Source organism: Marmota monax, unplaced genomic scaffold, assembly GCF_021218885.2.
Source record: "Marmota monax isolate L192 unplaced genomic scaffold, Marmota_monax_Labrador192_F-V1.1 WCK01_AAM20220418_F8-fsc00018, whole genome shotgun sequence".
Classification (NCBI taxonomy): Eukaryota; Metazoa; Chordata; class Mammalia; order Rodentia; family Sciuridae; genus Marmota; species Marmota monax.
Window position 1 is genome coordinate 3676253 of NW_026692201.1, and position 23569 is coordinate 3699821.

A 23569-nucleotide genomic window follows, 5' to 3' on the forward strand; every position below is an offset into this window, starting at 1 on the left:
ATAGGCAGCATCCTTTATCAGATGCAGTAGTTCTTCTCTGTACTTATCTTGTGCTTGACAGTAACAAATGGCAAATGAGTTGAGCTTCACTAAAAGACTAAAGAGAAATAGGCAGATCTCAGAAGTTTGGAATTCTCTTGTTTCTCCCCATTCAATTGTAGCACAGTGAAAGCAAAATCTTAGCAGATGGTAGCCAGGCAAGCTTCTATGAGGACCACGAGGAAGAAACATGTTAATGGAACTGCAAAATAGAGCTAAACCTATCCCTGTGGGCAACCTTCTCAGTTCAGAGCAGCTGGCCAAGCATACCTTTCTTCTCTCCTAAGTACACCTGAACTTGACAGCACACTTCCTGATATGGCACCATCCCTTCTGCCAGAATGATATGTACTTTCCCAGGGGCTCCCTTAACTGGCAATTGTAGAAGAAATACAAAAGCATCTGGCAGGTTGTTCAAGGGTGTACACTGCTAGTGACCACAAAGAACACAATGAGGGCATCGAAAACAAGAAAAGAGAATGTACTAAATTACAGAGTCAAAAGGTAATAATATTACAAAAACATGCAGGAATGTTTGTCATTAATGTTACGTGGAAAGGCAGAAGACGACATGGAAAACATTAACATTACAAAATGTAAAAACAGGGCTGGGGATGTGGCTCAAGTGGTAGCGCGCTCGCCTGGCATGCGTGCGGCCCGGGTTCGATCCTCAGCACCACATACAAACAAAGATGTTGTGTCCGCCGAAAACTAAAAAATAAATATTAAAAAATTCTCTCTCTCTCTCTCTCTTAAAGATTTAAAAAAATGTAAAAACGGAAAACATTAACATTACAAAATGTAAAAATGTGCACATAAACAGACAAAAATAAAACATGGAAAAATAAACAATGCATATGTTTAGAGTGGTGAAATTACAAAAATTATTAAACATTTAAAATTTATTTTGATATAATAACATTGTACAATTTAAAGAGCAATCTTTGTTCTTTGTTTTTGTTTAAATATAAATGTGACTGGGTATAATCATCTTTAACATCTTTCAGTAACTATTATTTAGTCAGTAACATTTATTGAGCACTTGTTAAAATAGAAAGACTTTCTGCTCTTAAGAAATTCACAATCTAATATAGACTCATGATGCAGATGATAAAAATAATGACATTTTAACAATAATATGCATGAAAAAGTGCCTGGCACATACTTGGCAACCGATGAACATTTGTTAAATGAATAAATTAATGAATCACTGTTCCAGAAGGGTAACCTCAAAGAAATTCAATTTGTGCTTCCTTTTCTTCCTTCCTTCCTTTCTTCCTTTCTTCTGTATTTTTTCTCTTTCATAAGAAAACTGCCCTAGATTCTCTGGGAGTATCCCTTTAGCACAGGGATTGGGGGTCCATGGAATAGTAGAGCCCATAGCAACTCTGAAACAGTCCCTGGAACCAGGTGGCTCCCTAGGAGAAAACTGCTTGTACAAACTGGAAGAACAGAGTACCAGGCATTGTACCAGAAAAGCCCAAGCAAAAGGCACTCTTGGTTGAGCTAAAAGTGGAGGAAGTATGCTTGGTCATCTTTGAAGACCCACTGAGGACTGGGCAGGAATCTGAGTTCACCAGTTGCTATGGTTAGTCCCCCAGAAGTCCATGTGCTGGTTTCCAGTATGAAGGTATTGAGGTAGTGAAATCTGTAAGAGTTGGGGCCTAGTGGAAATAATTGGGTTGAGGGAACACCACCCATAAGGGCTCATGGGACTGGATTTTTTCCTGTCGTCTAGCACCTCCCTATGAGTCCCTCTTCCTCATACTCTGCTTATACTCTCACTCACGTACCTGCCATGGTGATGCCATCTGCCAGGAGATCCTCAAAAGAGCTGAGCAAATGCCTGTGCCATGCTCTTGAACCTCCAGAGCTAGGAGCTAAACAAACCTTTCTTCTTTCTAAAGTATCCAGCCTCACCAGGCATGGTGGCCCATGCCTGTAATCCTAGTGACTGGGATTACAGGAAGATTGGACCTCAAATTCGAGGCCAGCCTCAGCAACTTTAGTGAGACCCTGTCTTAAATAAAAAATAAAAAGGATTTGGGATGTAGTTCAGTGGTAGAGGGCCCCTGGGTTTAATCCCCAGTACTGCAATAAAATAAAATATTCAGCCTCAATTATTTTGTTATAGCAACAGACAACAGACCAAGATTCCAGTAGACTGGCACCTTCTGCCCACTTTGTAGTTTAACAGTGGTCCTCTTTATGCTTTGAATATAGCCCTTACTCCTCTGCCACTGAAACTTATTTTTAAAATGGATGTAATTCTTTTCCTTGCTCTCTCCCTGCTCTTCCCTAATCTCTCCTCCTCCCTAATCTCAGAGGAAACAGGATTACTTTTCTTCCCCATCCTAGGCAGAATTATCTGTCCCTGCTTACACATCCACCATAGGAACAAAGTAACCCAGACTTTTGGGATGGTACCAGAGGATCTCAGAAATGACTATCTCCCAAATGAACAAGTGAATTACAACTCCAGACAGAGAACACATGGAATATAGCCTTTGAGTTACCTCTTTAAAAGCCCCCTGTTCCTATTGATGGGCAGTAACGGGGGCGATGGCCAGTATCTCTTTGGGGGGGGGGGGGTTTCTCTTTCTGTTGAGGAGGGTGTAAGCCATCTGAAAACTTAAAGTTTCAAATAATTAGTGAAGAACAAAACACAAGTAGTCAGAAATATATTTACAAAAAGGAGAACCCCTGATAGATCTAGTCCACATGGTTCTGGAACTAGACAAAGGGAGAATGTCTCCAGTGGTTTATTTAAGGAGGTACATCAAAGGCAGGGATAAGGTTTCAAGGACCAAATCTTGCTTGTGATGTCTTGCAGTCAGCAGGTTGATTGATATCTCGGCAGGTCTCGCCCTTCTCAGGTGCTATGTGGGCCATGGCAGAGCTGGATAGAAATTCACACTGTCCCTGGGCAATTGGCCAGAGAAAATGTCCACTGGTCATTCCAAGCACCAGATGTCTCTATCCACTAGGCTTCGATGCACGGTGACTCACATGCAACCCATGGATGGATCACGACAGGGCAGAATCCTTTGAGACAGGAGTCCCCCGTGTTTCTCCTTTGCTAGCAAAGCAATAAACCTTCTTTTTCCTTTTTCTCAAAACCATGTTCTCATTATTGGATTGGCACTGGGGACAAGATTGAGCTTTTGGCAACAGCAGCACCAGATTTCAGCAGTAACAGAGTATACCAGTGGCCTCATGTATATATTTATTTAACAAACATTATCAAACACCTATTATGAAGTAGGCCATCTTCTAGACACTGGGGATACAGTGGTAAACAAGGCAAATAATTTTGCTGCTCTCCTGGCACTTAATGTGAGAAGACAGCCCACAAGGATATAAATGAGACCTTTTTGGTAGGGATATATGCTAGGAAGTATAATTAAGGTCGATTATAGTAGGGAAAGGAGGGCATCTTCTTCATCTAGAGAGGTCAAAAAGTCCTCTCTGAGGAAGTGATGTTTGAGTAAAAACCTGGATATGCTAGAGAAGGAAACAGTTATGCAAAGATCTGCAGAGAAGTCCATGTTGAAGATCGACGATAAAACTCAATGAAGTTCATTTGCTCAGGTACTTGGAGAAGAGACCAAGAGAAGCTAGAGTGCAGTGAGGTCAGAGAGGGAGGCAGAGTCAAGAAAGCCAACAGAGGGTTTTAAAGCAGCAGAATGTTATGATCTGATTGTGTTTTTAAAAGATTCGCATTGACTGCTCTGTGAAAAGGGACTGTAGTGGGACAATAATTGAAAGGGCACTTGAAAGACTGTAGAGCACTTGGTTAGCATTTGTGAGGCCCTGGGTTCCACACCCAGCACTGAGGGTGGGGGCGGGAGGGATTTAATAGTCCTGGCAAGAGAAGTTGATGGCAGAGACTAGGTGACAACAGTGAAAGTGGCCAAAGTGATCAGGCTCTAGATCTGTTTTGACTGTAAATCTGACAGCACATAAATGGATTGGACACAGGGTATGAAGTGGAGAAAGAAATAAGGGATGATTCTAGGAATTGTGCCTGAGCACCTAGGTATAAATGGTGCCACATAGATGGAAAGAATATGGAGAGGAGCTGGTTTGGATAAAGAGAAGGAAACTCCAGTGTTCTATTTTGAACTCATTATGTTTGAAGTGCCTATTGGAATTCCAAGTGGAAATGTCTAACAGGCAATTGAATATATGATTCTGGAGCTCAGGACAGAGGTTGCATTCAAACATAAATTGAAGATTCATCAGCAAATATCAGATAAGGCTTAATGAGATCACACAAAGAGAAAGGAGGAGGGCTGGGATGTCACTCAGTGGTAGACCATGTGCCTAACTTGCACAAGGCCTTGGGTTGGATCCCCAACCTCCAAAGAGAAAAAAGAGAAGGGTGGTGAGGGGGGCGGGCAAGAGTAAAGGAGAGAAAGGAGGAAGAGAAAGATAGAGGCTGTGGAACTGAGGGAAAGTCTTGAGACATTCCTACATTTAGAGGCCAGAAGTAGATGAGTCAGAAAAGAAAATTAATGTAAAGTACAAGAAGTGTCAGGAAAAAAGAACATGGAAGCCAAGAGTAGAGAATGTTTTAAGTGGACAACAGATGACAAATATTGAGAAATGGCCAATGGACTTAGTGATAGGGGCAGCCCTGGCAGGTGTTGATCCTTTAAAATGATGGAGGCATAAATCTGATTGAAGTAGGCTGAAGAAAGAAGAGGAAGTAGACAGGCAGGTGTAGACAACTCCCTCAAGAAGCTCTGCTGTGACAGGGAGCAGAATAGGCAGCTATTGGAGGGAATAAGGAAGAAAGGGAGAAGCAAGAAGGAAGGATAGAGCCAGGCACAGTGACTCGGCCTATAACTGAGGCTACTTGGGAGGCTGAGGCAGAAGGATTGTGAGTTCAAAACCAGTCTCAGCAAAAAGCAAGGTGCTGAGTAGCTCAGTGAGATCCTGTCTCTAAATAAAATACAAAAAAGGGCTGGGATGTGGCTCAGTGGTCGAGTGTCCCTGAGTTTAATCCCTGGTGCCAAAAAAAAAAAAGGCAAGCGTGGGTGGCAGAGAGGATGAGCCCAAGAGATGGGAGATGGTTGTAGAAATGATCTTGAGGAGAGGAAAGAACATGGGAATCCATAGTAAAAGTGGAACTTTAAGAAGGTGTTTCTAGATTTCTAGCTGGGTAATAAGTCTAACAGGGTCTTGACCAATTAATCAGAAAAAAATAAGAATTTTAACTGTGTGGTATTTTTAGTTTTGCATATTAAAAGCATCCTTCATGTAAGGATTCAATTCTCACATCTTTATTGAATTTTCACATTGACCTTGTGAGGTCACTACTATTATCCCAATTTTACAGATGTGAAAATATGATCCAAGAGATTGAGGTCATATAACAATTATGTGAGAAAATTGCTGCTGATTTAGTAGTACAAGAGAGACATGATGGGCTGAGGTTGTGGCTCAGCGGTAGAGCGCTCACCTAGCACATGCGAGGCTCTGGGTTTGATCCTCAGCACCACATAAAAATAAATAAATAAAACAAAGGTGTTGTGTCCAACTACAACTAAAAAAATAAATATTTAATAAAAAAGAGAGAGACATGAGAAAAGTGTGATAGAAGGAAGGAAGGCAGGCCTCAAGAAACAAAACAGATCAGAAGAAGAGAAAGAGTTCAGGGTGGAAGTTTAACTCATCCACCAGGGCTTTAATTTGTGGGGTTATTTTGTTGTTGTTGTTGTTTTATTTTAAACTGGTGGGTCTGGTATTTATCAGTTTTCATATTCTTTTCATGAAGAGATTTTTTTTTTCTTTTTTGAAGCAGAGTCTCATTAAGTTGCTGAGGCTGACCTTGAACTTGGGATCCTCTGCCTCATTCTCCTGAGATACTAGGATTAGGGGTGTGCATCAGCTGAGCTCTCTTCCTTTGGGACCCTCTCCCTAAATTCAGGTGCTGTACATGGATATGAATGCTAATAAAAACTCCATAAAGTTTTTTAAGGAATTTAATTTGCAATCTAGTATTTAAAAAGCCTTTTCCTCTCTTGTCTGTCCTGAAACATACAAGAAATATAATTATTCAAAATCTCAGAGTTGAGTCAAAATCTAGGGTTGACCCACCCTAAACAGGACATCTGGTCATTGTATTAAAACCCAGTCCCTTTTGATTGGTTGAAGGAAATAGAAAACCAAATCAGCCTGTAAACATGGCTGTAATGTCCTCTATCAAAATCCTTAAGAATAAGCACTAAATTCTGATGAACTATTTGCAGGAAGGAATTACTCTGAGTCAATGTGGCTAGATTCAAAGGCAAGGAAATAAGGAGTGGGGGGTGTGTGGCTCAGAGGCAGAGCACCTGCCCAGCACCTGTACATACACATAAATAGGTAAGGAAAAAACATTTTTCTTTCCAGTCTTAAAATCCCGTTGGATGGCATCTGCTTTTATTTTTCTGTACAGTGTTTCAAGAACAAACTGTCACCAAGTAGTTATATTTTTTTCTCATTGAGGTCTAGAAAATGTATGTTATTTTTTTCTTCCCACCTCCCACATGGCTGCTAAAAATCACTTTTTTATTCAAAGCTGTCTTCAAATTATGTTCTCCAAAATAATAAAGTTACCAAACCATTGCTTTCTGTATAATCTGTCTTATATTGCTATTCTCCTCCATATTCATGGATAGATAGATCCTTTAGATCGAGTAGTTTATATCTTGTCACAAAAACCTGTTTTTGTGCAAAAATACTGTTCTTTGTAACTTCTTTTTTGCTTTGTTTTGCTTTCCCCTTGAAGGCTTATGCATTTGTATTGGTGGATGTGTATGGGGAACAAGGAACATTTATTTTTCTTTCTTTACTTTTAAAAGCATACCATTTCTGCATGTGGTGGCACATGCCTGTAATCCTAGCAGCTCAGGAGGCTGAGACAGGAGGGTCTCTAGTTCAAAGCCAGCCTCAGCAATGACAAGGCACTAAGCAACTCAGTGAGACCCTCTAAATAAAATACAAAATAGGACTGGGGATGTGTTCTTACCACACTTAAAAAAATTATACAAAAGATGGTGGAATGAGATGGACATCATTACCCTAGGTACATGTATGAAGACATGAATGGTGTGACTCAACTTTGAATACAACCAGAGAAATGAAAAACTGTGCTCCATTTGTGTACTATGAACTGAAATGCATTCTACTGTCATGTATAACAAATTAGAACAAATAGATAAATAAAATTTTTAAAATAATACAAGTATATGAGGTAATACATATGTTAATTAGCTCAATTAAGTCATTCCACTATGTACACATGTTTCAAACTGACATGTTGTTCATGATAAATATACACATTTTTGTCAATTAAAAATTAATTTAGGAAACTGGGGTTGTGGCTCAATGGTAGAGTATTTGCCTAGCGTGTGTGAGGCACCAGGTTCAATTCTCAGCACCACATATAAATTAATAAAATAAAAGTCCATTGACAACTAAAAATATTTTTAAAAATTGATTTAGGGTTGGGGGTATAACTTGGTGAAAGATGCTTGCCTAGCATGCAAGAGGCCTGGGTTCAGTCTCCAACAGTGCAAGATAATAAAAAATAAGAAAAAAACCTTTTTTTTAAAATAGCAGATGAGGGACCATAAAGAATATAGCTCTGGGGCTGGGGTTGTGGCTCAGCAACAGAGCGCTCACCTAGCACAAGCAAGGCCCTGGGTTCGATCCTCAGCACCACATAACAATGAATAAAATAAAATAAAGGTATTGAGTGCAACTACAACTAAAAATAAATATTTTTAAAAAGAATATGGCTCTGGAATAAACTGCCTGAGTTTTTATCCTGGCTCTGACACTTATGAACTCTGTGACCTTATGGAAGTTACTTAACCACTCTTGTGATTCCATTTGCACATCTCTATAAAGTGAAAATTATAGCATCTACTTCAAAGGGATATAAGGACTAAATGAATTAAAATAAACAAAGCACTGAGCACACTGCCTGTTTTATAGTAAATACAATAATTGTAAACTATTAATATCACAGAGAGCAGAGTCATTTTGCCCAAATGTTAAAAATGGTGGTAGAACTGGGGTTGAAGGATAGGACTCAACCAAAGATATAAAAATAGACTAGATGCTTGACAGGAAAAAAACACCAACCTTACTACAAAGGTACTAGCTAGCAGGGAATAGTGCAGGGTTGCTATTTCAGAGAGAATTTTCAATGTAGACTTACCTAAGAAGAAAAATTAAGTGAAGGAGAGAGGGTCTTATTGTGTCTGGAAGAAGAAACTACCAGGCAAAAGGAAAAAATTTATGCAAAGAGAAACAATGAGGTTGGTATGGCTTGAGCAGAATTATTAGGTAAGAGTTATAGAAAACAAGGTAATCCAGGCACGTTGGTGCACGTCTTTAATCCCAGTGGCTTGGGAGACTGAGACAGGAGGAGCCAGAGTTCAAAGCCAGCCTTAGCAATGGTGAGATGCTAAGCAACTCAGCGAGACCCTGTCTGTAAATAAAATACCAAATGGGGCTGGGGATGTGGCTTAGTGATGGAGTGCCCTGAGTTCAATCCCCTGTACCCCCTCCCCACCAAAAAGAAAACAAGGTAAAAGAATAGAGTCAGGTCAGATCACCTAGGACCCTGCAGAACATTTCAGGTGGTCTTCTAAGAGTGATGGGAAGTTATCAGAGCTCTTCCAGCAAAGCAGTATCATAACCTAATGCTTAGAAGGACCATTCTAGCTTCTATGTGAAAGAGACTATAGAGGAACAAGATGGCTGGTTATTAAATATTACCAGCACATCACTGAATTCAAGATATATTAATACCATATGTAGAAACAAGGGGTAGAACAAAATGCATAATATATTACCATTTGCATAAAAAAGAAATCTGGCTGGGTGTGGTGGTGCACACCTATAATCCCAGTGGCTTGGAAGGCTGAGGCAGGAGAATCTCAAGTTGAAAACCAGCCTCAGCAAAAGTGAAGCACTAAGCAACTCAGTGAGACCCTGTCTCTAAATAAAATACAAAATAGGGCTGGGGATGTGGCTCAGTGGTCGAGTACCCTTCAGTCCAATCCCTAGCACCCCCTATCCCCACCCCCTGCAAAAAAAAAAAAAAGGTTGGGGATGTGGTTCAGTAGTCATGTGCCCCTGGGTTCAATCCCTGGTACCAAAAAATTTTTTAAAAAGAAATGGGTTTATGTGTATATAGATGTAAACATTTTACAACTATACCTGAACATCTATACACACAATCTATGTTTATTACATATGTCTTTGTTTGCATATAAACATACTATCTCTGGAAGAAATGACATTAAGAAACTGGTAATAGTGGTCCTTTAAAGAGGGGAACTAGATGATAGTAGTAGGAAGACTGGCTTTCACACCTTTTGAATTTTGCTCTGTGTGAATGTACTGACTGCCTCATTAAAAATACACAAACTTTAACGTTAAAAGCAAAGAAATGATTCAGAGTCATTTTGCCCAAATGTTAAAAATGGTGGTAGAACTGGGGTTGAAGGATAGGACTTAACCAAAGATATAAAAATAGACTAGATGCTTGACAGGAAAAAAACACCAACCTTACTACAAAGGTACTAGCTAGCATGTGTTAAATAAATAAATAAAACCAAAAATGTTTTCCTGTGGCCTTTTACTTGGATAACAATTTCAACTGTATACAATTATTACATAATACTTTACTTCCTTGATTTTATACAATCATTATACTGCTTCCCAGCAGTAAGTATCCGTGATATCTACAGCTTGCCTAAATTATTTTCTCTTTTTTTACTTGCTTTTACATACAAAATTTATTTTTTGAGTCAAGTAAATTTATTATATCTTGTCATAGATATTCCACATGCATATTTTTTCTGTTACTCTGTGTAATGTAGGATAGACAAAACTATAACATAGACCCCCCTCAAAAGAAATGGTACTAATAAAATAGAAGTTTATTTCTCCTTAAGGTAATAGTCTGTAGCAGATATTCCATATATAAGACAAAAAACTCTTCTCCTCACAGAATCAAGGACTCTAATCATTTGTCCAACTCTTTAGATGAAGGAGAGAACAGATTTTGGTATCTGGCAAAGAGAGATTTTGCTAATAATAAATTGTGTCTCTTCATCAGTTGATATGTCTTTTATTTATGGAATATTCTTTTGAATTCTCTCTTAAATAGTATCTTTAAACACTCACTTGAAATAAATTAGGTATCTTATTTCAGTGTTTATGCTGAAAATACCCATCATGCAAATATGGATATTCCTTTCCTTGCCTTTCATAATTATTTTTCTCATTAATCCTTTTTAACTTGTAAAATTTTTCATTTTTTACAATCCTGACCTTTTTGTACCTCCCTGTGTTTTTTAAAAAATATTTTTTAGTTATACATGGACATAATATCTTTATTTTGTCAATTTATTTATCTTTTTGTGATGCTGAGGATCGAACCCAGTGCCTCACATGTGTGAGGCAAGCACTCTGCCACTGAGCCACAACCCAAGCCCTCCCTGTGGTTTCGACAATGTGTATTTTCCTCTGTGTTGTTTCCCACATCATTTTCACCTTTGCAAAGTTTACATTTTCTTTCCAGTTCTCCATGGGCCCACCTGTCTCCTCTTTCATCTTCCCTATGCTCGTATATTAATGCTTCATGTTCTTGTGTTATGGAGTTGAATTTTATAGAGATGATTTATTGATTGATTGATTGGCAGTGCTGGGGATTGAACCCAGGGCCTTGTGCATGTGAGGCAAGCACTCTACCAACTGAACTATATCCCAACCCAATAGAGATGAATATTTAAAAGTTAATTCATTACAATTTGGCCTCCATTTTTTATCTGCTGCGGAGTGAGACTGCTTCATCTGCCTTTTGCTTTGCCAGGGTTTGGGTTGCCCTGCCCCCAACCAACACATCTATTTCCTCTTTTCATAGTTCCTATGTTTTTAATAACCTTAAGTAGGCAAATTTTTATCTATTTTCTGGAGTTTTGTGTGAGAGTGTCCAGGATTGTATTCATAGTCAGCAGAAAGTCTTGTAACAGAAGTTTTTGTATAAATCAGTTTCTTTCATTATTCCATCACTGCAGCCTCATGAGGCCAGCACCAAAGGGATATCACAATGCAGTCCTTCTCCTCTTCTCACTCCTTAATGGTGGATTACTTCCTAAAAAATATGATTAGTCTATGATATTTCTTGCTCAAACCTACTTCCTCAGCTTTTTCTCAGTACCCATTGTCCCTACCACTATTATTGTTAAAAAAAAAAAAAAGAGTCTTGATTTTTTTTTCATCTTAGTTTGGAGTCACAGGCTCTGCTGGCTTTTTCTCAGACTTGCAGCCCTGGACTCTCAGGGCTCAGTCCTTCTGCCTAGTTCAGGTTCAATGTCTTCTAATTTCACCAGAGGTGGTGTTGGCATTACTGGTTTTCATTATTCTTGATATTTTTGACTAGTTTCTAAAAGGAGAGGCAGAAAAGACCTAACTTTTCTTTGTTAATATCTGGATACCTTTGGAAGATTGTTTGTTTTAATTTTGCTGGACATTTAATATACCCTTTAATCTAAATCCTTCTTTTGTTCTGGGAAATGCTCTTTTTTTATGTCTTTGATAATTTCATTTCTTTTTATTATACTCAAAGTCCATACCTGTCTAATTTTCTTCTCCCTTTCTCCTCTCTTTGTCTCTTTTTTTTCTCTCTCTCAATATCATTTTGGAAGAATCTCTCAGCTAAGTTTTCCAACTCCTTAATTGCATGTTCAGCCCAACTATTGGATTTAGCAAAGATATTTTTAAATTTCCATAAAGTCTGATTGTGTTTCATGGTATCTGACTCTTATTTGGATGTGATAGGCTTTCAAATACCTCTGAGGATATTAACTATGTCTAATTTAAAGTTTTTATGTTTCCATTAGCTGTTTCAGAGTGAGCTATTTGGAGTCATTGAATTTGGTGTTCAATTTCATACTTTTGGTTTCCCCAAAATGTTGAGTCATGGATTTCTGCCCCTATTTGTAAGTGCATTTTCTCACTTCAAATGAGAACTGTTTACCTGGCAGTAAGTGCAAGCTTTGATTATGGACCCTAACTTCTGGGGTTAGACAAGAATAGGCAGACTCTGCAGGTAACTTCCCTTCTGAGCATGGTTTCCTTGACTCTCCAGGGCATTGTCCTTTTTCTCTAACCTTAGCTTACTCTGCAGCTGTGGTATGCTGGTAAATGTTTAACAACCACCTCTGGGATGGAGGGGGCAAGTCCTAATTTGCAGCCTTTCTAAGTTTCCATGCATGTAAATTCTCCTACCCTAGCTAATTTTGAACTAGCAATAAAACACCACTAAATGGGGGTGTTGGGAAGATATGTGCAATAGATTCCCAAAAGTCTGACTTCATTCACATACTGCCCATTCAGGGGCTGCTGTGATGACTATTTTAGAAAACTACCTTGAAATTTCGTCTGCACCAAACAATGAAACTCACTTCTCTAGGACTGATTCCAGGAGCTGGTGGCATTTTGAGTGAGTGGCTCAATTATTAATCTCTTTGGTTAACTGAGGCCCTGTTTTTGTTAGTGGTTTTTAGGTTCTTCTGCCCTGCAAGATTGTCCTGCCAATTGTTTCTTATGTTTTCATATTCTTTTAAAAAGTTCCTGATTATGTTATTACTTTGATAAAAGCACCCCTTTTGTTTTTTTCCTGTGCTGTTTTGAACCTTTTTCAAAAAAATTCTTTGCAATTTCAATGGAATTTGGAGTAGGAAGGGAAAGCGGAAGTCCTTCTATTTCTTGCCTTAACTTGTTTTCATCAAAAGTCACTTCCTCTTATGTGTCAGAGGTCAGTTCTCCTCCCATGATCAGTGGTTTTCCTGTAAGCTCATTATCTTGAATGACTGTTTGACTAAGAAGGGCTGCTGACTTCTAAGATGCTTCTGAGGAAACTTGAGTACTTGATTGAGGATGTTTGCCTCTACATGGAAGCCATGCACCCTGGCCACACAGGAACAACCCTGGGCTGAAGCTTGGGGCATGGGGTGCAGTCTTCCTCAGGCAGTCAATAAAAAAAGAATCCATGTAAGTATTTTCCATTCTCATATGTCAAATGAGGGGACTTGCCAGATTCACTAAGTAGGTATTTAAAAGTGGTTTGCCCCCGTTCTCTACCACATGACTCTGGTTGATGCTACTTGGACCCCAACACTTGAAAGGCTTTCTCTGATCAGGAGCCATTTTTACTTTTCTATGAAAACCTCCAAAATAAGGGTTGTTATCACCCTCAATTTACAGATGCAGAAACTGAGACATTTCAGGATCAATAAATAGTTGAGACAGGATTGAAAGCCAAGTTTTGTGATAATTGTGATGAGTCAGTAGTGGTGGTGGGTAGGTGTGTGGTAGGTGTATAGGTGGGTATGTAGTGGCTTTCCCTCTAAAGGAAATCTTTCAACTCTCTGTGAAACAACCAGAGAGCTACAGTTCTCTGGGTCCTTCACAGGTTTGCAGGCTCATCAGTGAACTCAGCAGACGATGTCCCATGCCACATTATAAGAGGCAAATTTTCAGCCTGCTTATCTTCTTTTGATAAAATGTGTTCTCCCTACATGGTAAAAGCACTCTCACCCCATATGGTCTTCTTATAATGCTGATACTATTCCCAGAGGTGGGATCCATATTTCTTCCCCTTGATACTGGACAGCAATCTGATCACAGCGGATTTAAAACTAGGTGGCATATGAGGCGAGGTCATAAAAGCAATGCAACCTCCATGCAGTTCTTTTAGGACACTTGATCTTGAAACTCAACCATTGTGCTGTGAAGAAACCTTTAGCTCATGAAGAAGTCCAGTAACAGAAGTCCAAGGCTCATATCCCCGGCTGATTTCCCATACTAAAGGTACCCCAAAGTTGCCAGTCCTATGAATGAGACTTTTTTTTTTTTTTTGGTACTAGGGATTGAACTCAGGGGCACTCAACCACTGAGCCACCTCTCCAGCCCTATTTTGTATTTTATTTAGAGATAGGGTCTCACAGAGTTGCTTAGCACCTTGTCATTGCTGAGGCTGGCTTTGAACTCTTGATCCTCCTGCCTCAGCCTCCTGAACCACTGGGATTATAGGCGTATACCACCCAGCCCAGCTTGAATGAGACATATTGAAAGTAGAATCTCTAGGTCCCAGACCAGCCACTTTGGCAGAGATGTGCTTTCCGTTCAAGCTCTGTCTGAATAGTAGATTTATGAGAAAAAAATAAAGGATTGTTGTTGGATATTATCTGTTTGTCACCCTAAAATAAAAAAACTTCATCTCATAGGTGGGACTTTTCCTGAGGGCTCTGGTAGTCATCAGATTTTCACCACAACTTTCACCAAATGGATAAATTAGAAGTATTAGTCCTCTTGAAATTAAAGATAGTTATTAAGTTATCATGCAGTATCTTCTTTCAACTAAATAATTTTAGCTTCTTTAACATTTTTAGACAAGTCCTTTTTCCTCCTTTTAGTCACTTTGTCAGTTTTTTCTGAACCAGCCAATTTTTCCACATCCTCCTCAAGTAATTTACCACTGAGCTACATCCCCAGTTCTTTTTTTCATTTGAGACAGGGTCTCACTAACTTCTTGAGGCTAGCCTCGAACTGTCGATTCCCTGCTTTATTCTCCCAAGTACCTGGAATTACATGTGTGCACCACTGTGCCTGGTTTCTATCTGGCTTTCCTGCAGCAACTTCATTTAGCTTCACTAAGAAATTGAAAAGGATTCTTGAACAAAAGCCCAAGCTAGAATCACAAAAATCTGACTGCAAAAGAAACTTAATTTTGTCTGCACTCTTAATAATTATTCCAATTCTCCAAGGAGAAGAAAAATTTGGCAGGGCTGTATGCTTTTAAACTCAGTGTACTGTTGAACTACTCCAGGAGAGGAAAGAATATAAAGAGTATAATCTCTCCTGATTTCATTTTTTCCTTCAAATCTTTTTTTTTTTTTTTTTTTTTTTTGGTACTAAGGATTGAACTCAGGGGCACTTGACCACTGAGCCACATCCCCATTCCTTTTTTTGTATTTTATTTAGAGACAGGGTCTCACTGAATTGCTTAGAGCCTTGTGGTTGCTGAGGCTGGCTTTAAACTCACGATCCTCCTGCCTCAGCCTCCCAAGCCACTGGGATTACAGGCATGCGCCACTGTGCCTGGCTCCTTCAAATCTTTATTTGGAACACATTACATATTAAGATTTAAAATAGGAATCTAACTTAGATTTTTTTTCTTAGTTATCACACATCATTTTACCATTTTTTTTTTTTTTGTGGTGCTGATGATCAAACCAAGGGCCTTATGCATGCGAGGCAGGCACTCTACTGACTGAGCTATATATCCCCAGCACCATTTTACCAAATTTTATAATATTACCTTTATCATTAGTTGGATTCCCTAAAGGCAACAATATTAAGGTAAGAGTAAGCATGAAATAAACCTTCAACACAGAAGGGGACAGCAAGAAAACTTGCTAATTTGACCTTTACACTGGATGGGAAAAGGGATCTCTGCTAAAAATTTATAATTATAAACTAGTACTTATGTGAATTTATAGCTTGCACTCAAGCTAAAACAAAAAACAAATGAAAAACCCACCAAACCTCCAACACAGCATATATTTCAAAGTGGCCCTGAGTTACTTTGTAGGCCAAATTAGTAGTAGAGGCAAATATATATAAATCCACTCTGGATGACAATAATTTAAACCATGCCTCAATAATTTCCACAAATAAAGCTCCAAGGAACATGAGATCATCAAAGTTAAAAATCTCAAAACACAAGGAAATCAGACACCATAAGTAAGAGATAATAGGATCAGACATAAAGACTATAGACACTGAAATTATCAGACACAAGATAAGCAATTAGGTCGATTATGCTTTGAAAAATAGACTGAAAATAATGGGTAAACAATAAATTTATATAAAATGATCAGATTTTAAAAAGCATAAAAATAAAATTTTTATTTTAATAGTTAAAATTTAAAACTCAATGTAAGGATTAAAGGAAGTATTAAGCAGAATGAAAAATTGGTAAATTGGAAGATAGATATTTGAAGACAATGAAAAATAAAAATATTAAAAAGATATTAAAAAAATATAGATTATAGAGTAAGGTCTAACAAATTTAATGGTGTTCCAGAAGGAGACAAAAGAAGATTCAACATTTTAAAAGAGAATGAGTAAAAATTACCAAAGATATTAATCTTAAAACCTAGCAAGTCCAATGTCTCTCACAGGATAAACTATTTAAAATATTTTCACATTCAGATCCAACATGGTGAAATTGTATCAAAGATCCCAAAAGATATTAAAAACCAAAATAAAAGCAGGTTGCTTGTCCCCAAAGTAATTAAAGACTGACTTTTCAACAATTATTTAAGACTGAAGAGAAAGAAATAATATCTTCAATGTATTATAAGGAAATAAATGTCAACCAAGAATTATATACCCAGTGAAAATATCTTTCAAGAAATAAAGTGACCCAACTCCCAAAGTTCTAGTCAGGAACAGGGCTCCTGAGTGCCTTAGCAGATCACCTATCAGCACCTGCAGAACGCCTGGACTTCATTCTGCTCCCATGCATGACACTTAGCTGCTACCTACCCTCAGCATGATGCCATTGCCTGGCCTTCCCCACCCCATCCAATATCCCGGCAATGGAAGCAGGCTGCCTCCATCTTGGCTCACCTTCCTCACCATATTTGGTGGGGGCAGCTTCCAGATTGGAACTTCAGCTGGCCAGGATCCCTGCACCAGCCTTTCCACCCCAGTTACCTTCACCATCCTGAGGGCAGAGACACCAGCTTACAACAGACAACCCCACCTATTAAATGAGAAGGGAAGCAGGAAAGATACGGATCTCGAAAGCTAGCTACAACCCTGGTTTTAAATTTTCTCTTTTTTTCTTCTCTCCTTCGATCCTCCCACCCTCACATCCCCAACATATGTAAAACCTAGAACTTTGCATGAATTAGGATTTTGAGGACTGTGGGACATCTGAATAATATAATATAGAGATGTTGTATATGCTCTTTTTTTCTTCTTTTATTTTTCTTTTCCTCTCCAATTTTTACTATTTTAACATCCTTTATTTTTTTCTAAATACATATGTGTGTTTGTTTTATGTACTCTACTGTCTTCCCACATACTTGTCTATCCAAAATTACTTCTTGTCTATTCTCTTGCTACTAACCCTTTTCATAACATTTCTCTTTCACACTTCCTAAGATATATTAACTCTATATCCTCACATCCTACCTCCTCAGCATATCATCCTGCGCCTCACCCCCAGTGCATTGTCCACGATCAGAAACTGTAAACTCTTTTACAAACCTACTGATTATATTATAGATAATAATCAATTCCAACATTTCTGTACATTGTGACCAAACTGTAAACATCTTAATAACAACAAATTGTTTATAGGTGGTATATTATTGATATTGGGAACTGTTAACATTGTCCATCCCCCACAAAGGAGAAGTTTTGGAACCCTACAGGAGCACTACAAATCTATAGGGTAAAAAAGTAATAATACCCTGGACCCACAGAACTAGAAGAGAAGACAAACGAGCAATGTGAAAAGACAAGGGAAGAAAATGCACCAAACAAATCAAGATACCACATTATTAGAATCCATGGCAACCACAGCAGAAGAAATTACAGAGAAGGAGATCAGGATGCACATTATTAAAATGTTTTATGAACCGAAGGAAAATATACGAGAGCAAATACAGGCAGCAAAAGATAATTTCGTCAAGGAGCTACATAAACAAATACAGGAAGCAAAAGATCACATCAACAGGGAGATAGAGGTTCTTGAAAAAAAACCAAAAACCAGAAATCCTTGAAATGAAAGAAACAATAAACCAAATTAAAAGTTCAATTGAAAGCAACACCCACAGAGTAGACCACTTGGAAGACAGGACATCAGACCATCAAGACAAAATTTATAATCTTGAAAAGAATTTAGACCACACAGTGAAAATGGTAAAAAACCATGAGCAGAACATTCGAGTTATATGGAATAGCATAAAAAGACCAGAATTTAAGAGTTATTGGGATAGAGGAAGGCAGAGAGTTCCAAACCAAAGGAATGAACAATCTATTCACTGAAATAATGTCAGAAAAAATTCCAAACAAGAAGAATGAATTGGAAAACCAAATTCAAGAAGGATGCCGAATGTACAAAATCAAAACAGATCCACACCAAGACACATTAAAATGAAAATGCCCAACATTTTCATTAGAATAAGGAGAGAATATTAAAAGCCACAAGAGAAAGGAATCAGATTATATATAGGGGGAAACCAATTAGGATAACGGCAGATTTTTTAACACAGACCCTGAAAGCTAGAAGATCCTGGAGCATCATACAACAAGCTCTGAAAGAAAATGGATGCCAACCAAGAATCTTATATCCAGCAAAAATAAACTTTAGAATTGATGATGAAATAAAAACCTTCCATGATAAACAAAAGTTAAAGGAATTTACAGCTAGAAAACTGGCACTACAAAACATTCTTGGCAAAATATTCCATGAAGAAGAAATGAAAAACAATAAAAAAAATCAGCAGAGGGAGGTAGTACTCTAAAGAAAAAACTAAACAAAGAAGAAAACAAGTCAAGTTAATAACAAAAATAAACAAATATGGCTGGGAATACAAACCATGTCTCAATAATAACCCTGAATGTTAATGGCCTAAACTCACCAATCAAAAGACATAGGCTAGCAGATTAGATTTTTAAAAAGACCCAACAATATGCTGCCTCCAGGAGACTCATCTGATAGGAGAAGACATACACAGACTGAATGTGGAATGTTGGGAAAAATCATACCACTCACAAGGACTGCAGAAGCAAGCAGGTTCCCATCCTCATATCAAATAAAGTAGACTTCAAGCCAAAGTTAATCAAAAGTGATAAGGAAGGACATTTCATACTGCTCAAGGGAATCATACACCAACAAGACATAACAATTATAAAGAGTCAAATAGACCACAACACAATAATTTTCGGCGACTTTAGCATACCTCTCTCACCACTGGATAGATCTTCCAAACAAAAGTTGAATAAAGAAACTACAGATCTCAATGATACAATCAATAACTTTGACTTAACTGACATATATAGAATATATCATCCTTCATCAAGCGAATACACTTTCTTCTCAGCAGCACATGAATCCTTCTCTAAAATAGAGCATATAATACGCCACAAAGCAGCTCTTAGCAAATACAAAAAAAGTAGAGACACCACACTGCATTTTATCAGATTATAATTGAATTAAATTAGAAATCAATGACAAAATAAAAAATAAAAATTACTCCAACACCTGGAGACTAAACAATATGCTACTGAATAAACAATGGGTTGCAAAAGACATTAAGGAGGAGATTAAAAAAAATATTAGAGGTAAATGAGAACATAGACACAACATATCAAAATCTCTGGGACACTATGAAAACAGTACTAAGAGGAAAGTTCATTGCATGGAATTCATTCCTTAAAAAAAAAGTCAACAAATTAATGACCTAACATTACATCTCAAGGCCCTAGAAAAAGAAGAACAAATCAGCAGCAAAAGCAGTAGAAGGCAGGAAATAATTAAAATTAGAGCTGAAATCAATGAACTCTAAACAACAGAAACAATTGAAAAAAATTGACAAAACAAAAAGTTGGTTCTTTTAAAAAATAAATAAAATTGACAAACCCTTAGTTACATTAATGAAGAGAAGGAGAGAGAAAACTCAAATTACTAACATACGTGATGAAAAAGGTCATATCACAACAGACACTATAGAAATACAGAGGATAATTAGAAATTATTTTGAAAATTTGTACTCCAATTAAATAGAAGATATTGAAGGAATTGACAAATTTCTCAAATCATATGATTTGCCCAAATTGAATCAGGATAATATACACAATTTAAACAGACCACTATCAAGTGATAAAATAGAAGATGCCCTTAGAAGCCTACCAACCAAGAAAAGCCCAGAACCAGATGGATCACAGCCGAGTTCTACAAGACCTTTAAAGAAGAACTAATACCAATACTCTACAATTTATTTCAGGAAATAGAAAAAGAGGGAGCACTTCCAAACTCATATTGAGGCCAATATCACTGATTCCAAAATAGAAAAAGAGGGAGCACTTCCAAACTCGTTTTAAGGCCAATATCACTCTGATTTAATGCAAAGACACATTAAAGAAAGAAAACTTAAGACCAATATTTCTAATGAATATAGATGCAAACATTCTCAATAAAATTCTGGAAAATGGAATATAAAAACATATCAAAAAGATAGTGTACCATGATCAAGTGGGATTCATTCCAGGGATGCAAGGTTGGTTCAAATTATGGAAATCAATAAATGTAATTCATTACATCAATAGACTCAAAGGTAAGAATCATATGATCATCTCAATAGATGCAGAAAAAGTATTTGACAAAATACAGCACCCCTTCAAGTTCAAAACACCAGAAAAACTAGGGATAACAGGAACATATCTCAACATCATAAAGGCTATCTACTCTAAGCCCCAGGCCAACATCATTCTAAATGGAGAAAAATTGAAGGCATTCCCTATAAAAACTGGAACAAGACAGGGATGCCCTCTTCACCACTTCTATTTAACATACTTCTTGAAACACTGGCCAGAGTATAGACAGATGAAAGAAATTAAAGGGTTACATATAGGAAAAGAAGAACTTAAATTAGCACTATTTGTTGACGATATGATTCTATACCTAGGAACCCCCCCAGCCAGTTGCTGTGCTGCGCAGCTTCCTTAGCGGTTGCCGCTGCCAAAGATGGTTGGAAAAACCAGTTGTTAGGAGCGCTACGAGAGACGAACGACTTTTCCCTCCTCAAGACCGAACTCCGCGTGCACAGGAGTCGGCGTTACTATCGCTCGACAGGGTATCTGAAGTAAAAGGGGGTATATTGAGATCTTCAGAAGTAGCAGGAGTGAAATCAAAGGATTTTATGACCCACCAAGAAGATTGCTGGGACAGCGACCGGGACCATATGATAGACCAATAGGAGGAAGAGGTGGTTATTATAGAGCTGGGCGGGGAAGCTATGGAGGTTTTGATGACTATGGTGGCTATAATAATTATGGCTATGGAAATGATGGCTTTGATGACAGAATGAGAGATGGAAGAGGTATGGGAGGTCATGGCTATGGTGGAGCTGGTGATGCGAGTTCAGGTTTTCATGGTGGTCATTTTGTACTTATGAGAGGGTTGCCTTTTTGTGCAACTGAAAATGATATTGCTAATTTCTTCTCACCACTAAATCCAATTCGCGTTCATATTGATATTGGAGCTGATGGCAGAGCAACAGGAGAAGCAGATGTAGAGTTTGTGACACATGAAGATGCAGTAGCTGCCATGTCTAAAGATAAAAATAACATGCAACATCGGTACATTGAACTCTTCTTGAATTCTACCCCTGGAGGTGGCTCTGGAATGGGAGGTTCTGGAATGGGAGGCTACGGCAGAGATGGAATGGATAATCGGGGAGGATATGGATCTGTTGGAAGAATGGGAATGGGGAACAATTACAGTGGAGGATATGGTACTCCTGATGGCTTGGGTGGTTATGGCCGTGGTGGTGGAGGCAGTGGAGGTTACTATGGGCAAGGTGGCATGAGTGGAGGTGGATGGCATGGGATGTACTGAAAACATAATCGCCAACATACAAGTCCTAACAACAGCATCTGGTCTACTAGACTTTCTTACAGATCTAATTTCTTTTGTATTTTAAGAACTTTATAATGACTGAAGGAATGTGTTTTCAAAATATTATTTGGTAAAGCCACAGATTGTGATGGGAAAATCTGTTTTCTGTAGGTTTTATTTGTTGCATACTTTGACTTAAAAAATAAATTTTTATATTCAAACCACTGATGTTCATACTTTTTATATATACTAGTTACTCCTAAAGATGTGCTGCCTTCATAAGATTTGGGTTGATGTATTTTACTGGTAGCGCTACAAACAGTAGTATAGTGTAGTATTAGAGAATAATGGTTCACTTTGATATGAACTACAATTCTTTATAAGCAGACATCTGAAATAAGAGCTTGAATAATTTTTTCTTTTATTTCTCCTGGATAGCACTGTAAATATAAAGCCTAAAGAAGAGTTTAGGTGGCTTCAGGAGTATAAATTCAGCTAATTCTATATTATTATTTTTCAGATGTCATTTATCAGGCATAGCTCTGAAATGTTGATGATCTAAGAGGTATCTGGATTTCTGAGTATTCCTAATTGTGTTACCTAGGTATGGGAGTGTTGGAAGTTTGAATTCTAGCCCTAGATTTTAGAATACATTTCCCTCAGCACTTGACTGAAGTACCAAAAATGTTTCCAAAAGGTGAGAGTCATAACTTATTTCAGGATGTTTAGAGTAGGTAGGATTCTCAATGACATGAGAATTCAGTGTGTAAGGCATTTACTATGAATCATAATTCTCACAGATGTATTTTCAGTTTCTTATCCAATTGAGCATATGGGTCTTAAATAAGTGTATAAATGACTACATTTAAAAAATGTAAGACACAAATCCATGTCATAGTCAAAAACAATCCTGCAGTTGGATTTTGTATCTGATGTCAGTTTGGAGTTTTAGTTAAAAATATGTAGCAAGGAAAAGGTGCTTTTTAATTTCATCACTTTGATCAATATGGCTTTTTTTTCTCAAATTGGCTTAATGGATCAAAATGAAACCTGTCAATGTGAATTCAGTTACTGAACTTGTTATTTGTTTTTGCTAGAATGTTATTAATGTAATAAATGTCAATGTGGGAGATAAAAAAAATGATTCTATACCTAGAAGACCCCAAAGGTCCACCAGAAAATTCTAGAATTAGTAAATAAATTCAACAAAGTAGTAAGATATAAAATCAACACCCATAAATCAAAGGCATTTCTGTATATCAGTGACAAATCCTCTGAAAGGGAAATGAGTAAAACTACTCCATTTACAGTAGCTTAAAAAAAATAAAATACTTGGGAATCAACTTAACAAAAGAGGTGAAAGATCTATACAAGGAAAACTACAGAACCCTAAAGAAAGAAATCAAAGAAGAACTTAGAAGATGGAAAGATCTATCTTGCAGAATTAATATTGTCAAAATGACCATACTACCAAAAACACTGTACAGATTTAGTGACATTCTGATCAAAATCCCAATGGCATTCCTCACAGAAATAGAAAAGCAGTCATGAAATTCATCTGGAAAAATGAGAGACCCAGAATAGCTAAAGTCATCCTTAGCAGGAAGAGTGAGGCAGGTAGCATCACTATACCAGACCTTAAAGTATACCACAGAGCAATAGTAACAAAAACAGCATAGTATTCGAACCAAAACAGACTGGTAAACCAATGGTACAGAATAGAGGACAAAGAGACTAACCCACAAATTTTCAATTATCTTATATTAGACAAAGGTGCCAAAAAACATACATTAGAGAAAAGATAGCTTCTTCAACAAA

General features: G+C 37.7%; 1 protein-coding gene across 1 annotated transcript; it reads left to right on the forward strand.

The window, feature by feature from the left end:
* Positions 1-490: 490 nt before the first annotated feature.
* LOC124082655 (heterogeneous nuclear ribonucleoprotein H3-like) lies at positions 491-21975 on the forward strand. The gene is made up of 2 exons (XM_046429143.2): positions 491-543; positions 21004-21975. The coding sequence occupies exons 1-2, from the start codon at positions 491-493 to the stop codon at positions 21749-21751; spliced, it is 801 nt and encodes a 266-aa protein (XP_046285099.2). The 3' UTR covers positions 21752-21975.
* The last annotated feature ends 1594 nt before the right edge of the window (positions 21976-23569 follow it).

What these genes read in the sequence shown, in the direction of transcription:
- LOC124082655 (XM_046429143.2), top strand. Translation starts at nt 491, where the DNA reads ATGAGGGCATCGAAAACAAGAAAAGAGAATGTACTAAATTACAGAGTC. An exon ending in CTAAATTACAGAGTCAAAAG is followed by an intron (nt 544 to 21,003) that starts GTAATAATATTA and finishes CTGAAGTAAAAG; the next exon opens with GGGGTATATTGAGATCTTCA.